At 45.7% G+C, this 23,663-nt stretch overlaps 1 protein-coding gene across 3 annotated transcripts in view; it reads left to right on the forward strand.

Annotated features, from left to right (window-relative positions):
• FSHR (follicle stimulating hormone receptor) overlaps positions 1-23,026 on the forward strand; it is a 95,859-nt gene extending 72,833 nt beyond the window's left edge. For 2 of the 3 annotated variants that reach the window (XM_083432599.1, XM_083432600.1), the window contains 4 exons: positions 7,232-7,300; positions 8,387-8,461; positions 12,418-12,603; positions 19,295-23,026. In XM_083432599.1, the coding sequence (XP_083288725.1) occupies positions 7,232-7,300; positions 8,387-8,461; positions 12,418-12,603; positions 19,295-20,528 (1,564 nt within the window). In that variant the 3' untranslated portion in view covers positions 20,529-23,026. The remainder of the gene's footprint in view (positions 1-7,231; positions 7,301-8,386; positions 8,462-12,417; positions 12,604-19,294) is intronic. The other variant, XM_083432601.1, reaches the window with a different exon arrangement.
• Positions 23,027-23,663: the final 637 nt, after the last annotated feature.

Here is a 23,663-nt window from a genome sequence, read left to right on the forward strand (position 1 = left end):
GGTTAAGCTGAGAGGCAGTGACTGGCCCAAGGTCACCCAGTGAGCTTCATGGCTAAGTGGGGATTTGAACCCTTGCCTCCCAGGCCCTAGTTTGACACTCTAACCACTGTAGCACAGTGGCTACTAACACTATTCTAGACAGTCATGGGATCTTCCAGAGCAATGTAGGAAATGGTGCTGGGAGCCGTGAGGGTGGGAAAATCTGTCTCTGACCAAAGGATCTGTCTACAGGATCAAAGGCTTTCCATTCCATGGAAAGTGAAGTCTGAATCCTACCCAATACTGTGTAGTAATTAAAAAAACTGCTTTAGCAGACCCTGGCCCTGGGAAATGATTACAGTGGTACCTTGGGTTACAGGCGCTTCAGGTTACAGAGGCTTCAGGTTACAGACTCCGCTAACCAAGAAATAGTACCTCAGGTTAAGAACTTTGCTTCAGGATGAGAACAGAAATCGCACGATGGTGGCATGGCGGCAGCAGGAGGCCCCATTAGCTAAAGTGGTACCTCCAGTTAAGAACAGTTTCAGGTTAAGAACGAACCTCCAGAACAAATTACCGTATTTTTCGCTCTATAGGGCGCACTGGACCATAGGGCGCACCTAGTTATTTGGGTGGGAAATAAAGGGGGGGAAATATTTTTTCCCCAGCCCCAAAGAGCTAAGAAGCCAAGACAGCCAGTGGGCTTCGGACTGCAGGCTTCTATCCGCAAGCCTTCGGAGCCCGGTGGGCATTCCTGCTGCGCTCCGAAGGCTTGCGGATAGCTTCCTGAAGCCTGGAGAGCGAGAGGGGTCAGTGCACACCGACCCCTCTTGCTCTCCAGGCTTCAGCGGAAGCCTGCGTTCGCTCCATAGGACGCACACACACATCCCCTTCATTTTTGGAGGGGGGAAAGTGTGTCCCATAGAGCGAAAAATACGGTAAGTTCTTAACCCGAGGTACCACTGTGCTGTCCTAGATAAAAAGGGACTGGTTGGTGCATATTCCATATAAAAATCACTGCACTCTTCATCAACACACTTCCAGCTCTTTTCCTGCTGCATTTTCAGTATTTCTGTCATGGATGCTTTAGCTGAGGTTCCTGCATTGTGAGGGGTTGCAGCTCTACAATTCTATGATTCTGTGTTTCCGCTGTGTTGCTCCTTCTCCCCAAGCCCATGCAGTTTATCCTGGGTTTTATTTTTGTTTTTTCATTTTTGGAAAATGGAAGAACTACTCTGGAGTTGCATCCACAACAACTTTCCAGCCGATTAGGTTTCACGGGCATGAAAACAGGCCTTCTCCACGCCAAACAAACTGGATTTTTTCTTTTCTTTTCACTCACCAACTTCTCCTTCTCTCTCTCGAATCGCAACGTGCAGCAAATTTAAAAAGTAATGATGCCCAGGGTAGTCTCTCTTTTTACACTTGCCAAGGCAGCTCCACATCATTCAAGCATTGCTCTAGAGGACAGCAGGACAACTTCATCTTTCCTGCTGGCTGCAGACATTCCATTACTCAGACAAGCAATGGGCAGAGAGGCTGATAATTTGCTACGCTTGTGCATAATGTTAATATATTGTCACTGGCGACTTCACAGTCCGGTGCCACGCTGAGGCCTTAAGAAGCCTTCTCGTCGCACAGGAACAATGATGTTTCCTAATGAACCATCCCAGATTTCTCCTCCCCCTCCCTCTTTTTTTGCTTTGTTTTGGTAGGGTGAGCATATCTAAATGTCCCTTGACATTTTAGTGGATGCCTGCATTCCATTGTTGCTATCACCAAGTCAAAGGTCGCCATTTGTTTGTGCCTTTGTAGAAGTTTCCATGCGGGTAGTTCGTGGGCGGCCATTTTGTCCAGGGATGTGCAGAATTGCCGTGCAGTATAGATCCCTCCCTCGGGTGGCGCTGTGGGTAAAAGCCTCAGCGCCTAGGGCTTGCCGATCGAAAGGTCGGCGGTTCGAATCCCCGCGGCGGGGTGCGCTCCCGCTGTTCGGTCCCAGCGCCTGCCAACCTAGCAGTTCGAAAGCACCCCTGGGTGCAAGTAGATAAATAGGGACCGCTTACTAGCGGGAAGGTAAACGGCGTTTCCGTGTGCGGCTCTGGCTCGCCAGAGCAGCGATGTCACGCTGGCCACGTGACCCGGAAGTGTCTCCGGACAGCGCTGGCCCCCGGCCTCTTGAGTGAGATGGGCGCACAACCCTAGAGTCTGTCAAGACTGGCCCGTACGGGCAGGGGTACCTTTACCTTTACCTTTACCTTATAGATCCCTCTCCAGCCCCCTCAGCCTGCCAGATCAGATCTGAGCCATGTGTAACCTGAGCAGCTGACTGGCAGTTCTTCAAGGCGGTATCCCAACCACAATCCTGTATGAAAAAGATGAAGAGGCAAGCCAGGGTCAGGGAGATATTGTAGACGCATATACAATTTCGAATGGAGTGGAGAAAAAGAATAAAAAGAACCTAGAGCCTGTGGGGGCCTGGAAGGCCTGTGGCCTTCCATGTCCTGCTGGACTCCAGCTCCCATCATTCCCTGACCATTGGTCCATGCTGGCTGGTGCTGATGGAGGGCCACAGGGCAACCAAACCTGATCTAGTTAGATAATGACCTGCAGTTTCATGGAACTTCCCCCTGTTCGGGGCGTAGTGTGAAGTACGGGGGGGGGAGAGAGAGATGCAAAGGTACAATGTGCAGCCTGCTTACTAAGAAGTATAAGGCCCCGAGACTGAAAGCGGATTGGATGTTATATATTAATTATATGGGGGGGGGTCTTATAACGAGGAAACAATCATAACGGGCTGAAAAAATACTCAGCATTAGATGTTATAATGGGAGATTATGTAAGGTAATGAAAACAAATTAGTAGAATAAGAAAATGCAGTAGAAAGGATAGTAGATAGGAAACCATGGAAAGAGCGGAAGGGAAGCATAATTTAAGATATAGGGGGTTTAAATAATCTTGGAAGAAATTAGATACGTTATTATTACTATCATATGTTTTTGTTTTATACCTGTGCTATCTTTTTTCTATTATTTTATGTATGGCTGTAACATAGTATGTGCTGACGATGAGATAAAACAGAAAAGCAAATGAGAGAGAGAGAGAGAGAGAGCGCCCTGGTCAATAAGGCTATATGTTTACTCTGAGAAGCTTAGGTGCTTAGGATGTGTAAAAAAAAGACCTTTAAGCATTCAACATGCTTCACATGCATGGCACTATTGTCATCCTTGCAACAAGGTAAATCAGTATTGTAGTAGTAATAATAATAATAATAATAATAATAATAATAATAATTTATACCCCGCCCATCTGGCTGGGTTTCCCCAGCCACTCTGGGCAGCTTCCCAAAAAAATATTAAAATACTATAATACATCAAACATTAAAAACTTCCCTTGTTATCTCCCATGTTGCAGATGGGGAGATTGAGGCTGTGAGAAAGTGTCCTGTCCAAGGCCACCTAGTGAGGACATAGCAGGGTTGAGTTGCAATTCCATCCAAGGGCATCCAGACATGCAGCTCACTTTGGCCACTAGATCAGGCCAGCAATCTTAGAAGTAGCTGTGGTGAGTGCGATGGACCATTGGGTGGTATTCAACGTTGTGGTATTACAGACGTTCTGTCTGCGCAAACATATCGGCTTTTCCTCCTCTTGTGAGCTGTTCTGGGGGGGTTTCTGGAACACCCCCAAGCCAGTTTGAAGGGGAAGGAGTGAAAGCCCCATTGCACAAGCAGAAACCCTTGAGCAAGGCTTCCAATGAGAGGCTTCATTTGGGCAACTCTTGCCTGGTATAAGCAATTTTAAATAAAATAATGTTACGTATTAAGATTACTTGTCTGGGAAGAATGGTCTAAACAAGTTTTGCAGGAGTTATAAACAAAGCAATGAATGCACCTACCTAAAATGACTAATTAATGGCTAATAGAAACTACTGCAGTATTAGTCTTCATTATTATGGGACGCGGGTGGCGCTGTGGGTAAAACCTCAGTGCCTAGGGCTTGCCAATCGCATGGTCGGCGGTTCGAATCACCGCGGCGGGGTGAGCTCCCATCTTTCGGTCCCAGCTCCTGCCCACCTAGCAGTTTGAAACCACCCCCAAGTGCAAGTAGATAAATAGGTACCGCTTTATAGCGGGAAGGTAAACGGCGTTTCTGTGTGCTGCGCTGGTGCTGGCTCGCCAGAGCAGCTTCATCACGCTGGCCACGTGACCCGGAAGTGTCTCTGGACAGCGCTGGCCCCCGGCCTCTTAAGTGAGATGGGCACACAACCCTAGAGTCGGACACCACTGGCCCGTACGGGCAGGGGGACCTTTACCTTTACCTTTACAGTCCTCTGACCTTGTTTGGAAAGTCTTGTCAGGAGCTTCCTGGCTGATGAATGACTCCCTGTCTGACTCTCCCCTCAACGGCTGCAGGCTAGGCCTCAGGGGGTCCACATCTTGATTTGTTCTCTCTCCTGCTCACCCTGTTGGTTTCACACAAGCACTCATGTCAGGGAGCCTAGCTGTGAAGCCATTTCTCTCAGGCTTGTCTTGTCACCTCCAGAGGCATCACGGGAGGTTTCCTCGTAAGCCGTGATCGCCTCTGACATGCATCAAAGACGTGACACTACCAGGCACGTGCCTTTCACAGTCAAAAGGGTAATCTCTCCAACCATGACTGTAATTGATTTCCATGTCAACCTTCGCACACCCTCTTGGACCTTAGATAAGCGTATCGCTCGAATGGGCAGCTTTCGCTCTGGATTAGAGGCCAAGCATGGAGGCTTTCTGACAGTTTAATTAAATGATTCATTGTCAGCCCATCACTCAAGCCTGCCACTTTGGGTTAAGAGTGGATGAGTCTTGCCGAGTCACAATAGGAGCAGGGGAGGAGGCAAATTATGGGGTGGAAGTGATAAATACAACTGACTGCAGAAGATTGTTTGGGATGAAGCGAGGAGCCAGAGAGAGGGAAAGGCAGGTTAGCTATCGTCGTTCCCTGGGAGAAAAATTCATCCGCAAGCTTGTCGAGATTCCCTAGTATTACTGTTATTTCGTCATTTTGGAAAGCGCTTTGAGTTTCCAAAGAAACTCGCAATTGCATAAGGCACCGAATGCTCTCCTGCCTCATTCCTCAGTCTGGTTTGCACAACGTGGCAAGCCAAACTATGACTTTGTAAGACTGCAGGAACATGCCTGCTACCAGATTGAAGCTTTGTTTGCCCCTGGCTCTCTTTCCTGCCATGTCCTGCTGTGTCATCCAAACTGGGAAGCACCAGGGTCAAGCGCCCTCCGCATTAACCGTGAGCTGTAGCCAAGGTTTGTTATTGCTATTTGGGCAATGTAGGGATGGAGAGTTTGATTCAGTTCAGGTTTAATTCACACTTTCCTAAACAATCTGCAAACCAAAACATAGCAATCTTTCAAAATCTGCATTTTTCCTTAATTTGGCAGTTCAATGTAGTTCTCTTGGTGAGTAATGTGTGCAAAAGTGCATGCACTAGGGCAAAATGTGCAAATTTTTTGCTATAACGAAAGTGTCCAGAAAATGCACTGGAAAGCGTGGGATAAGTTTTGCTTGGGGCAATATTGTCTGAACTCCCTGCAAGCCAATCAGGATGAATGTTCAATTAGCAGGCCATCTGGAAACAACCTTAAGTAGCAATTCTGCTCTATAAATGTAAAGGGAATGAAGTTACTTGTCAGCTTGACAAATGCATTATTTTGGGATGAAGAACCCAATTAGAAAATTAGAATATTTGCAAATGAAGTGATGCATAGCAGGATTGCGCCCTTTAAATGAGGAAATGGAAATTTGAAGAACTGTTACATTGCAAAAAATGGGACACTTCTTTTCATGTCTTTCAAGCTGCCCCAGGTCCAAATCCCCAATTAGCTATGAAGTTCATTTTGTAATATTGGATAAGTCACTCCCTTTTGACCTAACCTACCACAGAGCACTGCCATGGCAGGATAAAATGGGGAGAGGGATACGCCTTGTATGCCGCCTGGAATTCCTGGGCGGAAAAGTGGTATATAAATGAAGCAAATAACTTTCTTCCTTCTGTTATCTTTTTGCTAACATTTTGATTGACACCCTCCTTTTCCTGCAGAATGTGTGGCACATGGTAGATGCAACTCACTGAATTCTTTTTTTATATATATAATATTTTTTAATAGGCTTTTTACATAAAAAGAAGAAAATAACAGAAAAATACACAAATACAAAAATACAAAACGACAAAAAAAGGCAACATAAAAGAGAAAAAAGAAGAAAAAAGACAAATAAAAGCAAATCCATCTTCATAATATTCCTTACATTTACTTATTTCCCAGACTTCCCCACACCTCCCCTCACTGTATTCCAATTCATATATTTAATCAGCAAATCCCTTCCCTCTATCTTAACTAATCTTTATCTTAATTTTAATATCTTAATATATCTTGATCTCCTTGATATCTTAATATATTAAGTCTTTCAATTTTACACCTTTTTACTAATGACTTTTTACGTTCAATCCGATGTCATTCTAACATTCATTAATCTTATAATATTTCTGTAAATAATCTTTAAATTTCTTCCAATCTTCTTCCATCGTCTCTTCTCCCTGGTCTCTGATTCTGCCAGTCATTTCTGCCAATTCCATATAGTCCATTACCTTCATCTGCCATTCTTCCAGAGTGGGTAGTTCTTGTGTCTTCCAATACTGCGCAATAAGTATTCTTGCTGCTGTTGTGGCATACATAAAAAAAGTTCTATCCTTCTTTCGCACCTGTTGGCCGACCATGCCCAAGAGAAAGGCCTCTGGTTTCTTCGGGAAGGTGTATTTAAACACCTTTTTCATTTCATTATAAATCATTTCCCAGAAGGTCTTAATCCTTGGGCACGTCCACCAAAGGTGAAAGAATGTACCTTCAGTTTCTTTGCATTTCCAGCATTTGTTGTCGGGCAAATGATAGATTTTTGCTAGCTTGACTGGTGTCATGTACCACCTGTATATCATTTTCGTAATATTCTCCCTTAAGGCATTAGATGCCGTGAATTTCATACCAGCTCACTGAATTCTTATCACTGCTCCAGAGACAGTCTGATTGACTTTCTGTGGGAGTGTCACAGTTTAAAGGCTATTGTTGTTTTATGAAAAAAAGTTATTTACCACAAATTCCTTTTTAAAGGGGTGGGAGATTGTTTTAAGGAGAATTTCAGTAGAATGCTGCCATTATTTTTTTTAAAGCATAGAATAGAGTCTAACAGCCATTGTCTCTTTATTACAGAAGGCTTAATAAAAATGGACTCACTGAAATTGAAGACCATGCCTTCAATGGGACCATCTTGTCTGATCTGTGTGTATTATTTCTTTATTCTACTGATTTGGCTCTTTGGAGGGCATTCCATGGGAGATATATATTGCAGTTATTCTGTTACAGTTTTGTTTTCCATAGAACAGATTTAAGTAGAGGGTGGTGTCCAACTGAGCTGAACTCAGATTAGAGACACAGCAGTTGAAACCCCTTCAGTGTGACGTGGCCCAAATCCAGGACACCATCTTCTGGGTCGGAAATCCCATGTGATTCATGTGACCCATGTGAGATCTCAGCCCAAAATCACATGAAAGCAAGGCACCCAAAATGGCTGCTGTGCTCGAACGGGGTGGGGGAAGAGGGATGTCCTAGTTTTTATGAGGCAGTTGATGGGTATGCAGTTTACGCTAGGCCCAATAATTTCTACTCTGAGTAAACCTTGGTTGAATGCCACCCATTGACATACATCTCCCATTTCGGATTGTTCTGCTCCAGAGCCAGCGGTGGAGCAAGCCGATCAGGCGCCCTGGGGCGGCATGCGTGCCCTGTGCCCAGGGGTGGGGCCAGCTGCCCACAGGGCAGGGCAAGCCAGAGTCGGACACTCCGCAGGGCCTCCAAGGAGTCTGCCTGCCTCCTCCCACTCAGCCACCCTACAGCTTTTGGGGAGGCGGCGGGCGGACCGTTTGGGGCAGAGCCGAGCCTGTGCGCGCCCAAGCCACCGTGTCACTCCCAAGAGAGACATGTGGTTCAGGCATGCTGCAGGCCCTGCGGTGAGTGCCGCCTGGGATTTTGTCACCCCCCTCAGTGGTGACACCTGGGGCAGCCCCACTGCACCTCCACCGCATCCCCCTTCCTCCGCTCCTGTCCAGAGCAGACTTACAGTCTAAAATACACAAGACAAAAGGGGGGAAAGGAGGGAAGAGGTGAAAAAAGCAAACTCGGGCGCTCGTGCTTAAAGTTAAAGGGCCCCCAATGATGGTCACAGGGCCTGAATGGGTTCATAGCCTTTCTTTCAAAACAACTGACTAGCCAATTAAACATTAGCCATTTAAGCAACCCTAGCTAGCTGATGATGAAAAAAATCAAACAGTAACCATAACTTTTATTTATTTCTTCTTTCTAACATAGAAATCTGAGTGGTAATGACAAGCTGGAAAAATTACCTAATGAAGTTTTCCTAGGAGCCAATGGACCAGCAGTTTTGTAAGTAATAATTCTCACTAATTTTTTGCTGCCGTTGTGTCAATATCTCAGATGAGTGGTCACGACAGACAAGGAAGCACATACTCAGAATTCAAAAACGCCGCACCTCAGCCTGCTGTCTTAAGGGGCATGGACCAGCAAGACCTGTACCCTGTGGTTATTCTGTTTGTGTGTCCAGGCTAATGGGTTTTTTAATCATACGGTCATGTTCAGCAGTGCTTGCCTCTCTGGGGCAGAACCCTCCATTTCTGGGCAGCGGAAAGGCCTTTGACTCCCACAGCATCACCAGCCTTATGTAAATCTCACCATCTGTATTTGTCCTCTGCTCCTGATAATGTTTATTCCAAGCCCCCTGTTTTGTGTTGTTTCCCCTGCGCAGGATTCCAGCTCTTCCTTATCCGTGATTTTAATATTTGGATAAGGCTGTAACTGAAGCTTCTTTGTAGCAGCCAAGCAATAAACATTTCTTTGAGATGGGGTTACGGCAGGGCGGGGAGGGGGGAGGAAAATAACCACCGTTTCCCTGTAGCGAGAAGTTAACGCGACGCCTTTGTAAGCAGGAGCCAAACACCATCACATTCTGATGGGTTATCAAATTGATTTCACTGCAGTTCAGATTCATCCGATACTTCAAATTCAAACACTGAGTTATTTTTATGAGAATTATTCTGTTCTATTACATCGTTCTGTGGATGGTAAATTGCCTTTTTTTTCTCTCTTTTTTATCCTGGCCAAGATCATGAAAGAGAGTTTTTCTACTCATCTGTCACCGGAGAATACACCCCAACGTACTTTCACTTACAGGAATGATTGACCCATAATAACATCTTTGCTTGGCGAAAACAGAATTGACTAAATCAATTCTTTTTCTTGCTTTCTTTTTCCAACCCCCCTCTTCTTCTTCTTTTCTACCAACACAACAAATGGGTTTTTTTTTTTTTATTAAATTGCCCGACAGGTTGATTTAAGGCTTGTTGTTCCCGAATCAGTATTCAGGTGACAATTAACAATGCTGAGTAGTTTATATTCAAAAAGAAGAATCCAGAGCCAGCATTTGCGTAGAAGGTGAAGCCGCACATTGAGTTGCAAGGTGGTGCCGCTCAAGCTAACAATGGAACTAGAACTCGGGACAATGTAGGGTACTAGCTAGGGATCCACCCTGTCTTCTCCTATCCATCTCTAACCAAAATAAGGTGCTTCAGAGAGATTAGCCGGGCAAGCAAGAAGACCGGTTCACACCAAGGTGGAGAACCTGTGGACCTCAAGATGTTGTTGGACTACAACTCCCATCATCCCTGATGATCGGTCCTGCTGGCTGGGGCTGATGGGGAGTCCAACTGTATCTCAAGGGCTGCTGTCTCCCCAGCCCCTGCTTTATTGACACCTCCAAATCTACATGCTGATCAAGGTGGGCCACTTCTGCCTGCCAAATGGTAGAACCGGCCCTTTCTATACTTGGACCTGAGATTGGTTCCCTTACCTGGCCCAAGTTTAGCTGTGCAGTCTGCCCATGAAAAGGAACAAGTTCTATCCCTGGGGCTTTCCAAAGAGCATGCAAATGCACAACAATTTGATGCCCAAGATGAAAGCTTCAATACCAGCATCCAGTTGGACGAGTTAAAGGCAACATTTTTGACCTAATGTCATTCATTATGGCTTGTGCTTACGAAGCAGCCACTTTATCAGCTTTACCAGTTTGTCTGCCCTTGTCCCTTTGCAATGAATGGTGGTCATATTCAGATTCTCACCACACCACCTGCTTTCATGCTGACCTAATGGTCAATTTCCTGCAATGAGCAGAAGCTCTCAAGTTTTTATCCTCTCCAGGCCCCTTCAGCTTCAGCATCTGTCAGGGAATCATCCCTCCTTGCTCCACCCATTTTGTGCCATCATCCAACACTCATTCGTTTTTGGGGTCCCTTCTCTCCTTCAGACCACTCATGCACAGTGAAGACAGTCCTTGACCAAATGGCAATCCACTTGAATTCTCTGCTTGGCACTTTTCCTCATACGCTGGTTTGTTTCCATGTATTGTGGCCTTGCAGCTGTGAAGCTTCATCTGGACACACACACACACACCGCTCTAGTGTCAATATCTCATTGTGCTATTGCTTCAAGAACTGTATTTTGCAGGCATGGAAGCCAAATAGATTGCCTGTTGTCTCCTCCTTGTCAGCTCTCGTTGCTATTTTCTTGCAGAAAGCAATCATATCTGTTCAGCATGGCTTCCCTCCTGGAAAACTGGGCTTGGTACTAGCAACCTTGACATCCCTATCCCTTTATATGAGTTTCCTCCCCACCCCACCCCCCAAAAAGAAAGAAAGCTAAAAGCCAGCTATTACCTGCAGGCTGCCTGTCTACAGGCTAACATGGGGTGCTCATGAACATTCTAACTGCCCAGGACAAATGCATCAAATGTGTCAGCTTTGCTAGAACTTTGGCAAACAGTGTGATTTCTAAGAAGGAAGTGAAAGGCCCCTTTGGGTGAGGCAGAAAATTCACGCAGGATCTAAAGACAAAACAGGTTGGGTCTGATGGCAGAGAAGGAACCAATAGGCAAAGGAGCTTTGGAGATTGATGCCCTGAGGACCAGGAAGAACAAAGTGATGCTCAGTGGGGTACAGGTTGAAGTTAGGGCAGGCAACAGAGAATGGGACACATGTACCTTTAACATGTTATCAGCAGAATTAATCTGGTATGGGCATGGGTGAACCTGCTGAAATTCCCTCTTCCCACAAAATTGTTGGAAGATTAAGGAGCCCTATCCGTCTTTGTGCCCGTTGAAGCAACTGCCAGGCATTGGCCCAGCTCCAAGACAGGTTGCAGCTGGGGCTCAATCGCAGAAGACAAGAATCAGACATGGTCAGGGACAGTCGGAAATCAGGAACCACAACAGGCAGAGTCTGTAAGGACTCACTGCACCGCTTGAGAAACTGGCTTGGATATAAGGCCTTTATGGAGTCTGGCGTGTCCTGATTGGCTTGTAGAGTCAGCTGACTCCCTTCAGGCTAAATATGCAGCTTAAGGGCACCTTTTCCCTTAAGGCGGGGTGTTCCCCAGGCCACCACCCACTCTCATTAGGCCACACCCCTTTCATCCCCTTCTTTGAACCCTCCTTGAATGCTTTTGCCTAGTTGGGAAGGTGTCCTTGAAAAGCCTCTTGCCTGGCTGGCTGGAGAGGTGTGTTCAAAAACCATTCCCATCCTAAGGACTAGCCAGCCTGGTCTTCTGATGACCCAGAAGTGGTGCAAATAGCTAGCTGCTGAAGACCATAGCTGAGACCTTTTCTCAATGTCTTCAAGTATTTGTACAAGTCTTTAGCTGCAGGTTTCTAGTATTTTTACACAAGGATCAGAACGTATAGATTAGAAACTATTTATTGCGCCCAGGAGAGTTTACCTACAAATAGGGGTGTTGGAGAAATCAGACAGAAACGGGAACAGAAATTGCCGATGTTTGCTTATTCCCATGTCTGAAACGGAAATCAATTCAGTGAATATGACCGGTATTCCCTGTTGTTTTTGGCTTTCAGCCCACAAGCAATACGTTATTGATTACATTTCTTCTCCCGTTTGCATTGTGTTCCCTTTACAGTGATATGAATGGGGTAGAATTGATGCCCTAAGTTAGGTAATGTCACCACAGAGGACAGCAAGACAAGTAACCTGGGTTTTGGCAGAAGATGAACTGCAGCAGAATGGAAACACTGCTACATGTGACAGGGCAAAATAAAAAAATAATGCCTTCTGATGTCCCTACTTACAAGTAAGACCCATGTCTTCGGTAGGGCTTACTTTCAAGGAAGCTTGCACAAGATCATATTATCAATTCTTATTTTTTAGTGTTTCTTGCTAGTTTATTTTACGTTGCTAATGAAGGAGATTCTCAAAATGTCTCCATGTAAGTAGTGAATTGGTTTGTTTGGAATTATGAAGCAATCACATTTCTTCTTAAAGGGATATTTCAGAGACCAAGATCAGCCAACTGCCCAGCATTGGACTGGAGAAAATTAACAAGCTGATAGCAAGATCTGCGTACAACTTAAAGAAACTACCTCCTTTGGACAAGTTCCGCTCCTTGATCGAGGCAAACCTCACCTACCCAAGCCACTGCTGTGCATTTGCAAACTGGACGAAACAAAAGTGAGTGGCCCCAATTCTTTGCATTTAAGAGTCTGAATTTATTTGTAAGTGTCTGGGTCTGTCTTGAGTTAGATGGTGTTTGTCACGTGCCATTTCTCTGTCCTGCTATGCCAGAGAGACTGGTGTAGTACCTTTAAAGTTTCTCAAGCAGTTTCAAAAACACACAGGCTCACAGACTTCCCAGCTCTCATGCTTTGAGCAGGAGATATCAATGGTCAAGTATGGTCTATTGGTAAAACCTATTGGTGTTTCGCAACTTTCTGAGTAGTTGCAGGACCTTAGCCAGACCTAGCAGAGTACACGCAGAATCCATGGAAGCAATTGGCAACTTGGCTGCAGACAGGATAGACGAAGCAGGAACCAGGAACTTGTAGTTAGGTGTTTATTATATACAGTGGACTATTTACAGGAACAGAACACGAATCTTTTGCTAGCTCTCTCACACACAACTCTCAATTCCTACACTGGCATAGAACTCTGAACCTCTGAACCCTGAACTAACAGTTAGTAGGCCATTAATTATCACTCCTTTGAGAGAGCTTGACCAATCAGGGAGCTGTCTCCATGTCTCTGTTATCACCGGGCAGACTTACTCCTTCAGATTGCCTTCTGGCTGTCTGCCAAGCCTTAATTGACTCTGTGTGAGTAACTACACATACACAGTTTCCCAACATGGTCACCTTTCCAAATGTAAGGACTACCCATTAGACCAGAAATTGGGAAGCCTGTAACCCCTCCATATATTGTTGGACTCCAGCTCCTATCAGCCCCAGCCAGCATAGCCAGTGGTCAAGGATGATGGGAGCTGTAGCCCAGCAAGGTATGTTGGGCCGCAATTTCCCACTCCTGTTTTAAAGGATTCACCAGTGAGAGTGGGAATTCAACAGCATGGAGGGTTGCTAGTTAGCCACCGGTGCAAGTCAACTCCTCTTCCCTCTTGCGGTGGCCTTTTTCTTATAAGGCAGAGGAGGCTGGAGAGGGCCCAAGAGCTTTCACGCACCACTTAAAAATCGCAGAATCGTAGAATCATGGAATCATAGAGTTGAAAGGGAACTGCAAGGCAGGAATCTCTGCTAAAGCAGCCATGACAGATGGCCATCCAATCTCTGCTTGAAAACCTCCAAGGAAGGCTAGTCCATCACCTCTCATGGGAGTGTTTCATTGTTGAGTAGCTCTTACTGTCAGAAAGTTCTTCCTGAGGTTGAGTCGGAATCCCATTTCTCATAACTTGAAGCCATTGGCAAGCCCTGCCCTTCAGAGCAGGAGAAAACAAGCTGGTTCCCTCTTCCATGGGATAGCCATTGAGATATTTGAAGATGGCTATCATAAATCAGATATCCTTCAAAAACCACACTTGTTTCTGCAGTGCAGCTCTCCGGGAAAGTACAAAAAGTACATTTGCTACGTGAAGCTTGCATAAATCTGCATAGATTGGGTGGAAATAATGTATACAGGGCAGTAGCTAGGGGGTGGTGAAGTGGACCCCCGCCAGGGGCGCAGGAGAGAAGGGGGTGCAAAATCAGCTAAAAACATGTACATAAATATGTCTATAAATAAAAATATCAATTATTGCCTCATTAAAAAGGTTTTAAATAGAGGGTGAATTGAATGGGGGGAGGGGGGAGGTTGGAGGAGAGGCGGAAAGGAGAGCTAATTTGTCTGCGGCTGGGCGGGTAATCTGGACGGTTCTGCCAGGGCCGCAAGATCACCTAGCTACGGCTCTGAATGTATACAGTTGCATTATACCAGCATACAAAAATGTGTATATTAGGAGAAATTTGTTCCAAAATGCTGACAAATTGTCACGGGGCATTAAAAAACAAAACCTGTACAAACTGGTGTGAGCCTAAGACTGGGAAAATGAGAATCTGAGATAAACCAAAATTGGCATATTCATCCAACCCTGCTCGCTACCAGACAGACTCTTGCCTGCTCAGGCGAGAGCCCAAGGAAGTTGTTAGGCCATTTTGAATCCAGCCAACAGAAGCGAGAGAAATCTTTCCTTTTTTGCAGCTTGCCAAAAAGAAGCAGGCTTTGGGTGGTGCTTTCAGGTACACATTGTTTGCCTTTGGGGGGAACTGATGTTATTCAGTCTATCTGAATGCCTGCTTGGTCCTCCCATGTAGAATATGCATGTAAATGACAGACACTGGCAAAGTAGAAACCATCCTCGAGTCTGCAAGACTTGCCTTCACAAGAGAACTGACTGCATAAAAGGCTGCTTCCGGCGGCTCTCCATCACTTTGGCAGATGGGAAGAGGGCCATAGGCATTTGGGCAGCCATAGGGCAGGATAGGAGTGGGCGCGATGAAATTGATACACCCACAGCGTGCATTTGCGTCCCTGATTTTCGAAAAGATTCATTAGCAAGACCCCCGTGGAGCTTTACCAATGCTAATCACAGGGCCTCCTCAGCCTCTTAAATCAACCTTGCCTACAAATGATTTGCCACCAGTGGGTTGTCGCCGGGCCTTCGAGCATCAAGGGTCCTCCTCATTTATCTCCATCTTTCTCAAGTATTCTTTGAGATTTGCACGTTGATTGATTTAATTAACCCACAAACTCTGTTGGTTTGTGTTGCCGATCATGCATTTTACTGCTTCTCGGTTCAGCGTTTCACGGCATAGGTGGGCTGGCTTCAGCTTTGCAAAATCCATTATTATTATTATTATTTATGAGGACCCTCCTGGTCCGCCACTCACGTTCGAAATTTGCAGACCAAGAGTGCATATGCTCAGGATGTCCTGGCGCTTAAGGCACAACCAATCTGCTTTAAGTGATCCTGAGTATGCACTCCTCGCTGAAGAAGTACTTGACAGCACAATGCTGTGCATGACTATTCAGAAGTAAGCCCAACTGAGTCCAATGCGACTTGCTCCCAGGTAAGTGTGTAAGATTGCAGCTTTGCAACTGTCTTTGCAGTTGACAAGTAATCCACGAGCAAATGGACAGTGGTTCTTTCACTCGATTAGGGTCTAGAATAGACAGACAGATAGTTAGAGAGACAGATGTGTGCGTACAGTGCTTTTCCCCAAGAAAAATAGGTGCCGGAACTCACCGTGAAGTTGTTACAATAAGTCACCAGGCTCCTTGGGGCAGCCCTGAACAGATGCTGGTTTGACAACAGCCATGTTAGCTGCCTGCAGAGGTTCTAAAACCTACAGCAAGCTGTCTCCCTAGCTGGTTTGGGGGTCGCCCCTGGTTCTAGTGCAGGTCAAATAAATGCACCTCCGCCTCCCTCTTTCCCTTACATTCAGGTGCATGGTTAGGGCAGCTCAGAAGGGCTCTTGCGCAAAAACACATGTGCAATGGTAGAGGCCTGGCTGCAAAGCTAAAAGCCCTCTGCCATAACATGGGAGGCAGATAGAAGAAAAGGATATATGAATTGGCCCCATAGCTTGTTCAAGCACGGATAAGAGCGGCTAGGAGCTTTTTGCTCCCTGCTAACTGAGATGTCACCCCAGGTGACTATTTAAGAACATAAAGATAGAGTTCTGGGCACCACAATTTTAGAAGGGTGTTGACAAGCTGGATCACGTGTAGAGGAGGGCAACCAAGGTGATCAAGGGTCTGGAAACTAAGCCTTATGAGGAACGGTTGAGGGAGCTGAGTAAGTTCAGCCTGGATAACAGGACATTGAGAGTAGATGAGATAGTAATCTTCGAATATCTCAAGGGCTGTCACAAGGACCCAAACCAGTGGCTTCAAGCTACAAGAAAGGAGATTCCAGCTTAATATCAGTCTGGTCCTGCTTGCATCGGGTCTCCCACCCTTCCTCCCTTTTAGGTCAGCTTCTTTTGCGTATTGACCTTGCTATGGTTGCCTTGGTTGCCCAAGGGGCCTGGTAGGACTTTTTTATCCATTTGGCGAATTGGCACCAGTCTCTTGGTTTCTCCGCCTACCTTGTAGCAACTCGTCACAACTTTCTGGTATTGGCGGTTAGGCATTGGAATAGGTGTGCTGTGTTGGAGGATTGGGTATGGCCATCATCAACCCCTCCTCTTTTGGGTATTCCGTTAAAGGAATCCGGCAGTCATGGATCCTGAAATGACTCCCTGCTGAGCTGGGTGGAGTCATGTACTGCTATTTTTATCCAGTGCCTAAGCCAATACTACTCAAATGCTGTAACCAATAAAGTTGTGGCCTTATTTTACCCATTAACCTAAAATAATGTGCCTTTGTGTCTTATTATAATCCTATGCGGGTGGCAGGTCCTCGACTCATGAGCTGTTCAACAGTGAAACGGACTCCCTTGGAAGGTGTTGATCTGCCCTTCATTAGAGGTTTTTAAGCAGAGGCTGGCTGGCCATCTGTCATGGATGCTTTAGTTGAGATTCCTGCATTGCAGGTGTTAGGTTGTGGGTGAACATATCAGACGACACAACGATTCTTCAAACAGCTCTTGTTTATTCACAAGCCAGGACAGAACTGAACCGAAGGGTTCAGTCAGCCTCCTTATATAGAGCTCCAGTACAACGTTACTGTAACCACTTTCTAAAACTATCCAATCACTGAGCGTCACTTTCGATCCCTTATTTGCATAACTATCTACAGTATCCCCCTGCTGGCCCAGGGTGAGAACTTCAGTACATAACAGCAGGGGGTTGAATTAGGTGGCCCCTGGGGCCCCTTCCCACACTACAATTCTTTGATTCTACCCTCTTCTCATGGCAGCCATGGGTGACCCACAAGCGAGATCTGAATGCAACAGCGATCTGCCCTCCTGTGGCTTCCAGAAACTGGTATTCAGAACCACTGCTGCCTCTGACTGTGGAGGTCGAACGTATAACACAGATCCATGCCCCAGTCTCCCAAGTTGGCCAAAGGCGATAAATAACGCGCATCATATTGCTAGAAATATCCTGAGTATTTGCTCTGCGTTTATTTCAAGACCGAGACAATTCTCCTGGGAATTTCTGTGGAGGTATGCAAGGGAGATATAACAAGAGTGAACAGGAGAGAGAAAGGCTGTTGGAATCAGAATAGGATTGCACGAAACCTCATTAAGGTGCTGCCCTCTCAGGACTCTGCATTTGCCAATGTAAAAGATTTCCACCTCAAGCAGTGCTTTCTTCCTCAACGTTCAGAAAGAGAAAGACTTTCTTCTCGCCAACAACCTCTCTCCCACACAGAGGGGAGTGTGGGCTGGGTGGCTGTTTTATCTCTACACACACACAACACACACACACACACACACACACACAAAGACCACTCCACTTGGCATAGAAATGCAATATCAGTTTCCAAACCTCCTCTGCAGTCAGTCATCCAGAGAGTTGCTGTTGTTTCCTCCTAAGCTTTGATCAAAGAAATCAAAGAAAGGTGATGATTCTTTCATGGGATTGAGTTTGGCGGCAGAGACTTCAAGTCAGCTTTTGTGTTCAAGATAGGCCTCCCTCCCACACACACGAGGAAGATGAGAGATGAAGCTGGGGCTGTTAGGGATTGGAGAGGTGGGAGAGAGAGAATTCGCTTCGTTTCGGATTTGAAGGGGAGCCCACTTAATTCATACTTCCTGAAATAATATGCGAACCAAAACATAGCTGAAATTGAGACTTCTCTGAATTTTGCAGAGCAGTTCTGCCGCTAGGCATTGTGGGTGTTGAGGAAGGCCGCTCCTCACCCCCCCCACCCCGCAAGCCAACTCCATTGGCCCTAGGGAGCATAGCTGCCAATATTTCCCTTTTCTTGCAAGGAATCCTATTCGGAATAAGGGAATTTCCCTTTAAAAAAGGAGAAAGTTGACAGCGATCATTAAAAATATGGTTTTACATATTTTTAAATGTTTTAAAAGCGTTTTTACTTTATTGCACTGCGAACGGTGGTTTTTATTTATATATTTTTTTTTTTATTTCATTTTTGTTTGGGGTGGGACAAATGTTGAGTTGGAGTGGGGATTAGTTTTATTTTAGTATGATTGCTTTTGTCTTTGTTTTTACTTTTACTGTTTTGTTAGGCTATTGTATGGTTTGTATTTTGCTTTTTAATGTTTGATGCGGTATTGTTTTTAATATTCAGTTGGAAGCCTCCCAGAGTGGCTGGGGAAACCCAGCCAGATGGGCGGGGTATAAATAAATTATTATTATTATTATTATTATTATTATTAGGCAATGCATGCATAAATGCATATATTGGGGGCAGGGCTGTTAAACTGTCCATATAAGGGCATATGTTAATTTTTTAAAAGCACAAAATATATATAAAATAACTTACATTATATTGGGGGAAATTGCTTTGCAAAAATGTATGCATTGTGCAACATTTCACATGAGCATGCATATAATTAGTTCTTGTGGAGGCAGCTTACCATATGTAGGAGTACCATTGGTGAGAAAGCCCTCTGCCTTGTAGGTTATCTCTGTGCTGCCAATGGACAATGAACATGGATAGGGCAGATGATCTTAAAGAAGTAAGTTGAGATGGGAGTAGGTACCCCTTCATATATTTGAACCCCAAGCCGTTTAGGATTCTAAAGGTAAGTATCTGCAACTTGAACTGGACCCAGAAGTTTAGATATAAAGCCCTGTGTAATTCATCATTAAAAAGAGATGAGGGTTGTGCCACAGTTAACAAGGAAAAATGCAATAGTTTGCATTTGTGTGTGTGTGTGTGTGTGTGTACCTGCACATGCGCAATTCTTTCTTGCTACATTTTTGAGGTTTGTGACCATATTCTTTTTCTTCCCTTCCAGTTCTTTTTTCCACCCCATATGCAATAAGTTATCTCTTCTGCTAGATATCGACGGGACAGATTTTGACCTGGACGACGAGCACGATTACTACCAAAGCCTGTGCAAGGAAGAGGTTGAAGTCATTTGCTTCCCTGAGCCGGATGCCTTCAACCCCTGTGAAGACATCATGGGCTACAACGTCCTCCGGGTTCTCATATGGTTCATCAGCATCCTCGCCGTCATGGGGAACCTGGTTGTGTTCCTGATCATAGTCAACAGCCAGTCCAAGCTCACTGTCCCTCGGTTCCTCATGTGCAACCTGGCCTTTGCAGACCTGTGCACCGGCATCTATCTGTTGCTGATCGCCGTCAAAGACATACAGACCAAAAGCCAGTATTACAACTATGCCATCGACTGGCAAACGGGTGCGGGTTGCAAGGCAGCCGGCTTCTTCACTGTCTTTGCCAGCGAACTTTCCGTCTACACCCTGACCTTCATTACGTTGGAGAGGTGGCACACCATAACCTATGCCATGGAGCTGGAACGCAAGGTCCGCTTCCGACACGCTGTGGCCTTTATGCTTGTCGGATGGGCTTTTGCCTTCACTGTGGCCATTCTCCCCATTTTCCAAGTCAGCAGCTACATGAAAGTTAGCATCTGCCTACCCATGGATGTAGAAACTCACCTTGCCCAGGCATATATCATGTTTCTGCTGGTACTGAACATCCTGGCCTTTCTCATCATCTGCACTTGCTACATCAGCATCTACATCACCGTGAGGAACCCCAACATCATCTCATCCAACAGTGACACCAAAATTGCCAAGCGCATGGCGGTCCTGATCTTCACGGACTTCCTCTGCATGGCGCCCATCTCCTTTTTCGCCATATCGGCATCGCTCAAGTACCCTCTCATCACCGTGTCCAACTCAAAGATCCTCCTGGTTTTGTTCTACCCCATCAACTCGTGCGCCAACCCGTTCCTGTACGCCATCTTCACTAAGAATTTCCGCAAGGATTTCTTCATTTTGCTGAGCAAATTTGGCCTTTGCGAAAAGCAAGCTCAGATTTACCGAACAGAAACCTCCTCCACCGTTCCTACCTCTCATATGAAAAACGGGCACTGTACATCTGCTCCCAAAGCCAGCGAGGGACCTTCTTATGCATTAGTCCCCCTGAATCATGTGAACTCAGAACACACAGGGGTAGGACCCGAATCAACAGCTCCAAGTTCCAAGAAGGGAGATTCTGAGTAAACATACGAAAAAACTTTCTAGGTTGTGGAGTCTCCTTCCTTGGAAGTTTTTAAGCAGAGGTTGGATGACCATCTGTCATGGATGCTTTAGCTGTGATTCATGGCATTGCAGGAGGTTGGACTAGATGACCCTCAGGGTCCCTTCCAACTCTGCAGTTCTGTGATTCTATGATCCGTGGAGTTATGCCAAGAATGATCAAAGAGGAACCCATGCTTTCCTTGAGAGACAGAGAATTACAAAAGAAGGCAAAAGCTTCTGTTCTTACCATTTACATTCCAAAATGTACCAAACCTCAGTGTTCTTAGGATTAAGTATGCCTACCTATGAGTTGTGTTTTGGCTTGATTTTGCCAGGTACTCAAACAGATTCTGCAAAACAAAAACTTGATTTTCAAACTTCTGGGGAGGTTTTGTTATTTTCCCCCTTTGCTGTGTGACCCCACAAACTGAAAGCTTCCTTAGCACTCATCTAGACTTCCTTTTGCATAGCATTTCTAGGCCCAGGTCTGGGCTTTAAAGCTCCATGTCCGAGCAGGTTTTCTTGCTGTTTGTTTGTCCTGGGACTTTACCCAGGAAAACCCACATTTTACCACTGAATCGGAGAAAATGGCAATTGGGTTTTCCGCGAATTGTCGTTTGCTCTGATTCAGTAGTAAAACGGGGGGGAGGGGGGTTCCTAGCAGAGGCAGATTTGGGGCAGCGCAACCGGGTGCAGAACTGAGGGTGGGGCCGCAAGGCGTTGCAACTACGACATAATGAATTTAGCAGCATGGAAGGCGAGAGCTGGGGATTGCTGAATTTTGGCCTTGAACAGGAGGCCACCTGACCTGTGCCTGGAAAGCGCAGTGCAAAAGGAAGTCTGAGTGAGCCCCAACGAATGCTTTGAGATGCTTTGTTATCAAATCTGACCCTCCAGATGTTGTGGGAGTCCAACTTTCATCAGCCCGAGCCCATGTGGTTAATGGTCAAGGAACATGAGAGCTGCCATCGAACAACATCTCGCCATAACTTGCCCACCCCTTATCTACTGAATTGGTAGACGCTCTCCAAACTCTCATGCAATGGTCTTTCCAAGTGGTTCTGCTACCGACGAACCAAATATGTTGAAAGTTGAACCTGAGACCTTCTGCATGCAAAATGTGTGCTCTGTCACTGATTTAGCCCTTTCTACATGTTTGCCTCGGTAATAAAAGGGAAGCACTGTGGGTCTCATGAGAAGCTCTCTAGGTGATACACTGGCTCCCTACACTATGGGGACTGCAGGCCCTTGCTTCCCCCTCTTTTTCCATATCCTGGTTCCCAGAACCTAAACCAAAGGTAAGAGTGAGCATTACTCTCCGAATCAGTGTAATTTCTTGGTAATATTCAAGGAGGCTCAGAGTCACACTTCAATAGATACAGCCTGGAAGACCAGCATCTCCATTTTTAAAAGTTAAAAGCTGCCAGCAGGGCAAGGAATGGATTATCTATATTGCATGGGGAGGGGGGTAACCCTTTCTTCTTGTGCTCTTTCCCTGATTTAAACATCCCCTCCATGCTTCCGCTTGCCCGCAAGGAAAAGAATCAGGTGAGCTATAATACATGTATGTTCTCTCGACCAGAATAAACAGCAGCATGTGGCGATAAAGGAGCAAAGCTTAGATTATTACTATTTTATTTGTTTAAATTGTGTCAGGTAAAGGGTTAACTCCCCACATAATACTATGAAGTTGATGTAACTCACAGCTTCTTTTAAGTTTAAAAAAAAATCCCTAATGGAATAGTTCACAGATCTCTCATGTCTTATGTACCGGTGCTTTCAGTTGTTCTCATTCCAGTCTGGCTTCAGGCCTAGTCATGGCACTGAAACTGCCTTGGTCTCCCTTTTCGATGGCATTTATCAGGAGAGAGATGGGGGAATTGTGACCCTGATTGTTCTTGATCTTCTGGTGGCTCTTGTTACCATTAACCGCAGTATCCTTCTGAGGTATTCTCAGGAAGGTGGGGGGCACAGTACTTCAGCGGCTCCTCTCCTACCTCCATCACCATTTCCAAAAGTAGTCATGGGAGGATACTGTTCAGTACCATGAGAGTTGTCCTGGCCCCATCTTGTCAACCCATGTTATTTAAAATCTGTATGAGGCCTATGGCCGCTGTCATCAGGAGATTTGTTGTGCAGTGTCATCCATATGTAGGTGATACCCAGCTCTAGCTCTGTTTCATCTGAATTAGGAGAGGCAGTGATGGATTGGATGTGGGTAGAGAAATTGAAGCTGAATCCTGAAAAGACAGAGGTGTTGCATATCCTGGGTTCTCACATCCATGAGGTGGGGAAGCAGCCTGCCAGGGACAGGGTTGCACTCCCCTAGAAGAAGCAAGTTTGTAGCTTGGGGGTGCTCCTGGGATGGATCTACACACAGGGGGGGAAACGCTATAAGTCAGAAATTAAGTTGTTATAACAAAAAGAGGAGAAACCACTTTGCAAAAATCTCATAAAATTATTTTTGCTCTCTGGCACCATCTGGTGTTGCATGTCTACAATGAATTCAAAACGTTTTTTGTCTAATGTAGCTGAGTCCCTGGACTCAGCACTGTCACTGGCGGCTTAGGTGGCCCCAGTAGCAACAAGTGCCTTTTTACAGCTCCAGCTGGTTTGCCACCTATGATCCCTTTTGGACAGAGATGACTTAGCCACTGTGCTCCATGCTCTAGTACAGGCATCCCCATCCTGTGGCCCTCCAAATGTTTTGGCCTACAACTCCCATGATCCCTAGCTAACAGGACCAGTGGTCAGGGATGATGGGAATTAAAGTCCATCTGGAGGGCTGAAGGTTGGGGATTCCTACTCTAGTAACTTCCAGGTTGGATTGTTGCAAGGCAAGGGGCTGCCCTTGAAGACTACTCAGAAACGCCCTTGAAGACTACTCAGAAACGTCAATTGGTACAAAATGCAGCAGCCAGATTATTGGCTGGGGTTCCATTGAGATCTCCCATAACTCCTGTTTTAAAACACCTACTCATTCATTTCTGGGCCCAATTCGAGGTGCTCACATTAGTGTTTAAAGCCCTAAAGAACTTAAGCCCTGTATATCTAAAAGACCACCTCTTTTCCTGCAAACCCTCTCAGGTGCTGAGATCGGCAGAGGAGGCCCCCTTG

The sequence above is a fragment of the Podarcis tiliguerta genome (genome assembly GCF_965153285.1).
Source record: "Podarcis tiliguerta genome assembly, chromosome: 3".
NCBI lineage: Eukaryota > Metazoa > Chordata > Lepidosauria > Squamata > Lacertidae > Podarcis > Podarcis tiliguerta.